General features: G+C 37.1%; 2 protein-coding genes across 2 annotated transcripts; both read left to right on the top strand.

Moving 5' to 3' along the window:
* The first annotated feature begins 1,073 nt into the window (after positions 1 to 1,073).
* Positions 1,074 to 6,920, top strand: LOC142221047 (uncharacterized). Its single transcript, XM_075290549.1, has 2 exons — positions 1,074 to 1,261; positions 6,052 to 6,920. The coding sequence occupies exon 2, from the start codon at positions 6,070 to 6,072 to the stop codon at positions 6,376 to 6,378; it is 309 nt and encodes a 102-aa protein (XP_075146664.1). The 5' UTR covers positions 1,074 to 1,261; positions 6,052 to 6,069; the 3' UTR covers positions 6,379 to 6,920.
* On the top strand, positions 2,873 to 4,939 carry LOC142225374 (uncharacterized). The gene has a single exon (XM_075295139.1). It carries the CDS (start codon positions 2,873 to 2,875, stop codon positions 4,937 to 4,939), a length of 2,067 nt encoding a protein of 688 aa, XP_075151254.1.
* Positions 6,921 to 11,132: the final 4,212 nt, after the last annotated feature.

Here is an 11,132-nt window from a genome sequence, read left to right as displayed (position 1 = left end):
CAAACAATATTTTGTTTGCGCCAATCCTGAAAATATATATGCTTGAAGCAAAATGTGTTTGGGGTATATGTTACAGAAGCGATTTTTTTTTTGAGGGTGTATTTTAGAAAATTTTGATTTTAAATGATTTACCCCCATTTTCATGAAGCTCCGTTAGTGCCACGTTAGCTAACGAACTTTTAAACCGCAATATGGACATATCTTGCCAATGTATTCCATGTGTCAGTTAGGAACTTAACTGCTGACAAATTTTCAGTTAAAGTTAACCGGAGAGAAGATATCTGCAATTTATTTTCTGTTATTTATTTTCTGTTCTGGGAGTTAAAGCCTAACGGAGCTACATGAAAATGACCGTTAATAATGAACCTAAAACTAACACAAAATAAATTAAAAATTGAAGTAATTTTCGCATGAGTTTAGCATCGGGCATTTGTTCTGTGTCTTTTAGAAAATTTTATTTTAATTTTTTAATATTGATCATGATGCAAATGAGTTTGTACTTTTACCAAATTCCAAAAATATTTTTTTCTATTGCTTAATAAAAGTCATAGTGTGAAGACAAAAAATAGAGTTAAAAAATTTAAAAAAGGTCTTGCTTCAAGACATAAAGAATTTAATTAAATAGAGAAAATTATGAACACAATTTTAGTAAAATTTACACATTTTAGAAAAATATGAATTATTTTATGTGAATTTTGGATTTAATAAAACTTTGTACTTCATTTGTATAAAACGATTTTTTTGTCAGTAATAATTATTATAAATAATTTGTTTAAGTTCAAATGCCGTTTTCTTAGCTTTTGTTAAATCATATAATCATTTTCAAGTGTAATCCCGCCGTTAGGATTTGTCTATACCTTTTCTGCCTTTCGGTACGAAAATGAGGACATTTTCTAACGTCAAATGTCATCTACCCCCGCCTTTCGGCATCCAAGCTTTTTGTCATTCTCTTTGAGACTCTCTCGCTTCTACGAAGGTAAATATTGTTTGACGAACAATAATAAATTAAATAAAGCCCATACATTTTGGTTCAAATTCTAAACCAGTGCCTTTTTATTTCTTTTCTACTTTTATGCCACGCATTCATTGGTCCATTCGAGCCGAATATTAATTGGAAAGAATTAATTCGCTCTTTTTATTTCTTCCTCGAAGGCAAAGGCTACGCCAATCAACAACAACAACAACAAACGATCGACGATCACCATCCTCTACGAGGCATTTTCAATTTATTACACAAATATTTTTATTATCAACAACCAAGGTATGTACTTTCAGTGATAATTAAAAAGTGAGCATATCCTTCGGTGTAAATATAAATAAAACAGAAATAAACACTCGCCTACGGTCGCTTTACAACTCGTATTTTATATCGGTTGTACATTAAATCTCTACGGAAAAAAAAATAAATTATCCGTCGGTCTTTAATACCCGGTTACATTGTCATTAAAGTGTTGAAAAGTGCATTTAATTCCACTTTGTTTTCGTCCAAATATTGTACGTCAAAGTTGAATTCAATTTCGCTGTATTTCTCCATTTGATTACATTCATATTGTTGTGTTTTTTCTTTTGGTTTTTTGATCTTCGATCGGCATAGAAAAAACAAAAACAATTGCATTGGTTGTAAGCATTGGTTTGCCAATAGGCATCAATAGTAAAGTGTTATACAGTTGCCGTTCAACTTGCTATACACACGTACGCACACAGGTGTTACATCCAACATACGTTCGAACTGCATACACGTTGGTTTATTAGCGTGGGTCGCTTACGGCGCGAAATTATAAAAATAATTTTTTGCAAGTTCAATTGAGAAAAGTATTTATTGTTGATTCCTACGGATATCGGTCGTTTACTATTATCGTTCATGTTACGTGGTAGTGTACCCTACGGTCGGTCGATATAAACAATAAAATAATAGTATTTTATATACATATATTATATTATTTTAATATTGACATATTTGAGTTTCCACGAAACTTTTTTGATTTTTATATTATTGTTGTTGTTGGACCTTACCGTTTGGTAGCGTGCATCTTACAGTCCGTGCACCCTACAATCGGTCAAGTTGATATTTTACAATCTAAAGTTCACGACTTTTTATTGTTTTGTAATTTTTCCATTTTGCAAGTGATATTCACGATACACTTGCACAAATTTTGTGTATCTACGTACACTGGGAGAAATTTTGGATAATATATACACTGAGAGAAACTCTCTCGTAATATATAAAGTTTTCAATTTTTTCGATAATTCGCCACGCAAAAATTATTCTTTGTATTCTACGATACACTGAAAATATTTTTTGTATTCACGATACACTTGCAAAAATCTTTTGGAACACAGGGTACACTGGAAAAATATTGCAATATTTTCCAAATAAAGATTTTGCATATATTTCGCCACGCGAAAAAGGGTTTCTTGTATTTACGATACACTGGAAGACACTTTACGTGTTTTCATACACTTGGAGAAATTTTTCGCCAATTTTTACAAAAAGTTAAAATACTTATAATTTACATTACAGAGCTAATTTTAGCTGGTATTTCCAATACACTGTAAGGAAATTGGTGTATCGACGATACACTGTAAAAAATTGGTTGTACTCCGTACACTGTGAGAAAGTTTCGGATCTCATTTTTTGTGTTTTTGTGGTAATCACGTTACCTTACTCACATTTTTAGTACTTTCGGTACACTGCGAAAAATATTGTGTGTTGACGATACAACTTTCGCATACACTGAGAGGAATAACTGCGTTTTCATTTGTTCGACGACAAATCGAAGTAGCTTTTTGAACCGATTTATACTCTTTTCAAGAGTTTTGGACATCACGTGTCAATTTTTTCGCCCTTTAAATTTTCCAGTACTTTTTCATAATGACTACTACACCACTTACTGCCTTCACAAGAGCAACTGACGCAATAGTCCGATTTGAAGCGAAGTTTCACAGTTTGCGAGACAATGATCTCACCGCCTATAGACTAGAATGTCATGGTTCCGAGGCTAAGTCATTGTGGGAAAAGGTTAAGGGCTTATTCGACGAATGTCTTGACTTTGTTTCCACACAGAGCAACGCCACCGAGGCAGCCGCTGCTGCTGGCGGCAAATATGATGTGGCTTATAATTGTTACTTGAATGTCATGGAGTCAATTCAAGGTAAATTGGATGCACTACGTGCACCATCTAAGCATTCTGCTAAATCGCCTCGGTTGGAGGACCAAACATCTCTTTTGAATGTTTCTCATAGGTCCGATGACTCACACAGTTCTTCCGTTAGTTCTAGGGGAGACAATAGTTCCTCCCATAGTCTCAATCTACCGCCTTGTGATATAGATGTTTTTGACGGCGATTTTCTCAATTGGCCAACATTTAGAGATTTCTTCACAGCGGTATATATTAACAATAGCCGACTTAGCGAAATTGAGAAATTATGTCATTTGCTCAAGAAGACCAGTGGTGAAGCTCGCGAGGTTGTTTCGAAATTTCCGCTCACGCATAGAAGCTTCGCTCTTGCGTGGAAGGCACTAAGGGGTACTTATGATAATACCCGCCTATTGGTGAACCACCAACTCAAATTATTATTCGATTTACCGGTCTTGGAGTCTGAGACCAGTTCAGGACTGAAGAAACTACAACGTGGTATCTCGACATGCATTTCGACAATGTCCATCTACGATGTGGCTACTGACGATTGGGATCCCATCCTCGTCTTTTTATGCCTTCAGAGGTTGCCGAAATGTACTGTTACACTTTGGGAACAGAGTATTAAGGACAAGTCTGCTTTGTCTTCTTGGTCAGATTTGGACTTCTTTCTCACGGAAAGAATCCAGACATTGACATGTCTTCGGGATATCCGCGGCATTGACGCCAGGCCTCCGGCCAACAAAAGAGTTCGTTCGCATTTCACGAATGCGAAAGCACCTCGTTCCCCAACAAGTACGCCTCGTTCCTCCCAGTCCTCTCCTGACAGATTATGCGTTCTCTGTCGACGACAGCATCACCTCAGAACGTGTTCTAGGTTTCATAATCTTTCAGTTCTTGAGAGGATGAATATTATTAAGCGCCATCAGTGCTGCAGGAATTGTCTGTCCCGCAGACATATTGCAGCTAATTGCCCCAGCGCATATGATTGCGGTAAATGTGGTAGAAGACACCACACTCTTCTGCACAGGGATATATCAAATGATCCCATAACTTCTCCGGTCGTTTCCGCACCGCTTATACGAGATACCGGGGTAGCATCAGTGGATACCGATCAGCCTTCTACATCGACTGGCATTGTGTCAGGGACGTCGAGTAGACAGGTATTCCATACTTCGCGTACTGGAAATGTATTACTAGGAACTGCAATGGTGAATATCGTTCACCAGGGTATCACGTATCCTGCTAGGGCCTTAATGGATCCCGCTTCGGAATCATCCTTTATTACGGAAGGATTGCGGAACCGACTTGGACTGAGCACGTCTTCGACTTCGGCTACAATTTCTGGAGTGAATCAAAGTGTTTCGATCACGTCGAGAGAACTTTGTTCACTTTGCATTGGTACCCCACTAGATGAGTCGCTCCTACTGGAGACTACAGCGTACGTTCTTCCGAACATTTCCGGCAACCTGCCATCTTTTTCTCTAAATCGTGACATTGTGTCTAGCATGCCAAATCTACGTTTGGCTGACCCCAATTTATTTGTTTGTCGTCCTGTTGACCTTCTGTTGGGCGCGGATCTTTATCCGAAAATTTTATTGCACGGTACTCGAAGGAATATTTTGGGATCATTACTAGCACAAAACACAGTCTTCGGCTGGGTTGTCACGGGTCCTATCCCTTCCTCGAATATTTCTGTCTACACGACTACTGTGGACCTCTCCAAGGAAAATGGTCTTCACGAGACACTTCACCGCACTTTGGGAACTAGAAGAGCTTCCCCGACGTCCTCTCTTATCTGATTTAGATAAGTTTTGCGAGGAAAATTATAAAACGACATCCCGACGGTATTCTGAGTGAAGATACTCTTCCTCTTGAAACTTATTTCTTCGGACAAATCGGAAACCAAGGACGGCCTGGCTGACACAATTTCTTCGAAATTAGGCATCCCTCTTGTGAAAACCATGAATTAAGACGATTCACCACGACTTTGTCCGCGGGTATATACAGTTATACCATATGAGGCCAGTTTAGGTTACGCCTACAAATGAAAATGTGTTATCTGCCTTATCGCCGGTCATCCACCGATAAAAAGACAATTTGACTTCGATTGGTTTTCACTGCCTTGAATGACATTTTTACACGTCGGTCCGACTCAACAATCAGACTTGTTTCTCCTCGTTTTGAGGTGGAAGTTGTATAAATTTGTGTACAATTGCGATATCACACTGATGTATCGCCATATATATGTTGACCCGTCCTAGACATTTCTGCATTGAATACAGTTAAGATATTCTCTGCAAATATTATCCGGAACTTTTAGTTACAGACAGTGGCTTGGACAACTTTTGCATTTGGCTGACGACACGGAGAATGGGTTTCCTCTTTATGTACAAGTCCTACAGAAGTGCATGTACGTTGACGACGTATTGACGGGGTACCATAATTTGGGTAATGCGCCTGGGTCAAGGGGCAATACACGCCATGAGTTTGAGCTATCTTGTCCTATAGTACGCTATTTATCACGGTTATATTTAAAAAACTGTCTGCTTTTCTACGAAAGCGGTAACTTTACATGCTACTTTTGATTTGTCCACGACATTCTCGACGAGAACTATTACTCCCCACTACGTGGAAATTATGTCGTCTTCGCGATGTTCATCCGGGTACTAACGGTCGTAGTTTGTTCAAATGGATTACATCCTTGTCTTTTAGGGAGTTAACATAGGTCTATCTGTCGCGTTATGCTCGCGTCCTCCCTAGTTTTTGTTACATGAAAAATCTTTGGTTTGATGGCCGCGTTCGAATCGCAATAGATCAGACTACAAGTTGTGAGGCGACCTACGGTTTCTGGTCACCCTGACCATTATGTTAATTTGGTTTTCCGTTCCGAAATCTTTCTATATTTTCATAGATAGAAAACATAGCAAAGATGACTGCTACCCTTCCAGAGTCTGAGGACGACGTCCCCATGTTGGATGAGGAACGGGAGATTAATTCTAGCATCGCACCCCTTGCCGATGAACATACCATCAGTACGACTACTGATTCTGCCATTCTGGCCGACAATGTTGCAACAGCAACCAATAAAAAACCGTTGACGACGGCTTCTGGGGTCCCTCCAGGAGAATTGTTTGTGGCTTCGCCACCCCATATCACACTTGGGTGTAAGGTAGTCTTCAACAGCCTTCTGACTTTACGAGTCCTCGACACCCGGCTCTTCCGAGTCAAATTTATTTGAAATTTAAAAATCGATCGGGCTTAACGAGTCCATTTACGATCGCGTGCTTGACGAGCACATTTGTAAATATGAATTTGTTTTTGAAAAAATGAAACATGAAATGGAAACCATAACAAGAGAAAAAAAAGAATTGAACTAAAATAAAATGCTCATTTTTGTTAACTGAAATGTACATCCTGTATACTTTCATTATTTCATTATTTAAGTGTAACTATGAATTTATGTTTTAAACTTTGCAACCTGGCTGGATGTTGCAAGGCGGGCGGCAATGTTTAAGTTCAAATGCCGTTTTCTTAGCTTTTGTTAAATCATATAATCATTTTCAAGTGTAATCCCGCCGTTAGGATTTGTCTATACCTTTTCTGCCTTTCGGTACGAAAATGAGGACATTTTCTAACGTCAAATGTCATCTACCCCCGCCTTTCGGCATCCAAGCTTTTTGTCATTCTCTTTGAGACTCTCTCGCTTCTACGAAGGTAAATATTGTTTGACGAACAATAATAAATTAAATAAAGCCCATACATTTTGGTTCAAATTCTAAACCAGTGCCTTTTTATTTCTTTTCTACTTTTATGCCACGCATTCATAATTAAAATAAGGAATTTTCTCAAATTTCGAAAAACTTAACTAAAATCAATTAATTTTCACGAATTCAAATTCATGAATTCAAATAATCGGCTATGGAAATTTTCGTTGACATTGTTCTGAGGGCAATATCGGAAAGATCATATACCAAGTTTTCTTAGCCATTCAATATGAAAATCATTAATTGTTATCAGCGAAAGAGTTTTTTTATCTTTTTGGCAGTTTTACCATGTAAACTTTTGACAAATAAAATAATAAAAAAAAAATCAAGTATATACGGCCGTAAGTTCGGCCAGGCCAAAGCTTATGTACCCTCCACCATGGATTGCGTAGAAACTTATACTAAAGACTGTCATCCACAATCGAATTACTTGGGTTGTGGCATATTGAAACTTCTTAACATCGTTTTCTAAATTGTGAGTTAGTCCATACGTGGTAGAGAGCCAGAATTGAAATATGGGGGTCGCTTATATGGGGGCTATATACAATTATCAACTTGATATGGACCAATTTTTGTGTGATTGGGGATCGATTTATCTGAGGGCTATATATAACTATAGACCGATATGGACCTAGTTAGGCATGGTTGTTAACGGCCATATACTAGGATGAAATTTGCTCCTCCAAGAGGCTCCAAAACCAAATCTCGGGATCGGTTTATATGGGGGCTATATATGATTATGAACTGATATGGACCACTTTTGGCATGGTTGTTAAATATCATATACTACCACCACGTACCAAATTTCAGCCAGATCGGATGAATTTTGCTTCTCCAAAAGGCACCGGAGGTCAAATCTGGGGATTGGTTTATATGGCGGTTATATATAATTATGGACTGATATGAACAAATTCCTGCATGGTTGTTGGATACCATATACTAACATCACGTACCAAATTTGAACCGAATCGGATGAATTTTGCTCTTCCAAGGGACTCCGGAGGTCAAATCTGGGGATCGGTTTATATGGAGGCTACATATAATTATTGACCGATTTCGACCAATTTTTGCATGAGTGTTTGAGGCCATATATTAACACCACGTACCAAATATCAACTGAATCAGATGAATTTTGGTCTTCCAAAAGGCTGCGGAGGTCAAATCTGGTGATCGGTTTATATGGGGGCTATATATAATTATGGACTGATGTGGACCAATTTTTGCATGGTCATTAGAGACCATATACTAACACCATGTACCAAATTTCAGCCGGATCGGGTGAAATTTGCTTCTCTTAGAGGGTCTTTAAGCCAAATCGGGGGATCGGTTTATATGGGGGCTATATATAATTATGGACCAATATGGACCAATTTTTGCATGGTTTGTGGAGACCATATACTTACACCATGTACCAAATTTCAGCTAGATCGGATGAAATATGCTACTCTTAGCGGCTACGCAAGCCAAATCTGGGGATCGGTTTATATGGGGGGTATATATAAGTATGCACCGATATGGACCAATTTTTGCATAGTTGTTAGAGACCATATTCTTACACCATGTACCAAATTTCAGCCAGATCGGATGAAATTTGCTTCTCTTAGAGGCTCTGCAAGCCAAATCTGGGGGTCCGTTTATATGGGGGCTACACGTAAAAGTGGACCGATATGGCCCATTTGCAATACCATCCGACCTACATCAATAACAACTACTTGTGCCAAGTTTGAAGTCGATAGCTTGTTTCGTTAGTTAGCGTGATTTCAACAGACGGACGGGCGGACATGCTTAAATCGACTCAGAATTTCACCACGATCCAGAATATATATATACTTTATGGGGTCTTAGAGCAATATTTCGATGTGTTACAAACGGAATGACAAAGAAGTCCTTTTGGGGCGGTTTGAAAATGGACGCCAGGAAAACGATTCCCGAAACTCAAATGGAATAGGCCCACAAATGTGGGGCGACGTCTCATAATGAATATGAGCCCCAACAAATTGTAACTGAGGCAAGAAAATTGATTCTAATAAGAAAGCAAGAAAATCGACTCCAAAATAAAATTAGGACTGATTTTCATTTATTAAGAAATGAAATGATTATTAAGAAATGAACCCTAACTGATTCATCCTTACTGATGAAAAAATATGAAGTTTTAAAAAAAAAATTAAAGTTATATTCTTGAGTATGAATCTGTTGGGAATCGCGTTATCCCAAAGAGCAAAATCTGAAGTGTTACAATGCTGTTCGGAACAACAAAAGTTTATATAGTTGGTACCATTGTCAAATCTCAGATTGCGAAATAAGCCCTAACTTGAAAACGGAGCACAATACCAAAAAGGATATCGGTTTAAATATTCATTTGAAATATTTGGGTTTATTTTCATAATGAAAATGCGACTCAAAAATTCAATGAAGTTACTCCCCAAAAATCACAATGGACTGAATAGTCTAAGTAAGCTTGAAACTAAATCCGGCTGTCACTTTATCCTTCTCCCCAAAAAACATAAAAAAATTCCATTCCATATCATTTTTTTTGGGACCTACTTAAGTTTTGTATGTGGTTAATTTTCATGGGGTCCATATTCAAAGCGCCTTATTTTGAGAACACAGAATCAAATATCACAGGTCAAATTTTTAATTGAATTTTATGGAAAAAATATTACCAATATTTTTTTTAAGTTAACATTTTAATTGAATTTAAATTGAAAGTGCTTCAATCATGGACATCAATCACCAAAGCCACTTAGCAAAATTAATTGATTCACTTAAAAAATTAATTGATCCAACTGAGTTTTGCATTGATGAAACACTAATTGAATACTTTTTTATATTAAATCAAATTTTGAAGAGAAAAAATGTTTCTGAACTTATTTTCTGTGTTATTGATCCACTTTTCATAGTCAATCAGCAACTGCTTCAGAAATTGGTCGATGTTTTTTTGCAATTCAACAGCGATTCGCAGATGGAAATGAGGTTTTTGAGTTAAATTATGTGGCTTCCAAAGATCGAGCTTCTTTTCATATCCAAACTTACTCAAATGATTAGATTGCTTCTTTCAGACATGACCGCACAGTTCCGCGTTAACCGTTTTGTGTATGGAAGCAGCTCAAAATTTGTTAATCCTCTGCCAATGCCACTAAACACTCAGGAAAACTTTAGCGTCCGTCAATCCTGGCTTGGTCACCGTCTTCGTCGGCTTAGCGCTTATCAACCACAATCATTTCCTCTTAATGATGTGTTATAGCTACACCCAGAGAAGAAATATAATCACCTCAAATATTATTCAAGAGCAATATGTTATTTTTGGCGGGAGGAATATGTAACATAACATATTTGCCGTAATAATGTTATTTTCTCGATAATTATGTATCGGATTTCGACAACCGTGTATATGTTTGTCGAGAATTTTTGCGACAAAAATGTTCCATGTTCATTCTCGAAAAATAACAATTTGCTAATGAAACATGGGGTGATCATATTACTACTCTGCGTGCAGTCAATCGCCGTTTTCGCAAATGGAAAATTGGTCCATTGGAAGTTTGCTTTAACTGCGTGGCACCCCTAAATTGAGCTTATTTTCGTATCCACATTTATTCAAATAATTCCAAAATGTATTTTGTGAAATCTTTGTCACTTCATCTAATTTAGAGCAGTTTTATTTTTTAATTAAAAATAAATGTGAAAACAAGTAAGTAAAGTAGAAAGTCGGGCGGAGCCGACTATATCATACCCTAAACCACCATTACAGAATTAGTAATCATAAGCATTTGTGGGGTAACATATAGGTCTGGGAGATAAACAGCAGTTGCATATTTAAGAAAGTTAAGGGGTACATGTCTATGGGTGCTTTGTGTCAATCTGACTGTATCTCATAGTCAATGTTGCCAAGGAAAATGTTCGGTTTACCCTACAAGGACAATAAAAGTTCCCTACTTTCCCATACATTCCCAAACAATTTTCCCTACTATATTTTTCGTTAAATTTAAAAAATTTTACAAAACAAAAATGGTTCTGAGTACTTTATTATCTTAAAACATGAATATGCAACGTATATAACTTAGAATATAAATTTGTATTACCACCACGGTTGCCACAGTTGGTAGTCTTTTTTGTTAAATCTCTATAAAAATAAAATTTTGAAAAAAGTTTCTATAAACAAATTTTTGTGAGAAATTTTTCTATAGAAATAAAATTTTGACAATAAATTCTATAGAAATAAAATTTTGAG

This window comes from Haematobia irritans, chromosome 1, assembly GCF_050003625.1.
Source record: "Haematobia irritans isolate KBUSLIRL chromosome 1, ASM5000362v1, whole genome shotgun sequence".
Taxonomy (NCBI): Eukaryota; Metazoa; Arthropoda; class Insecta; order Diptera; family Muscidae; genus Haematobia; species Haematobia irritans.
This window is presented reverse-complemented; position numbering and strand designations above follow the sequence as displayed.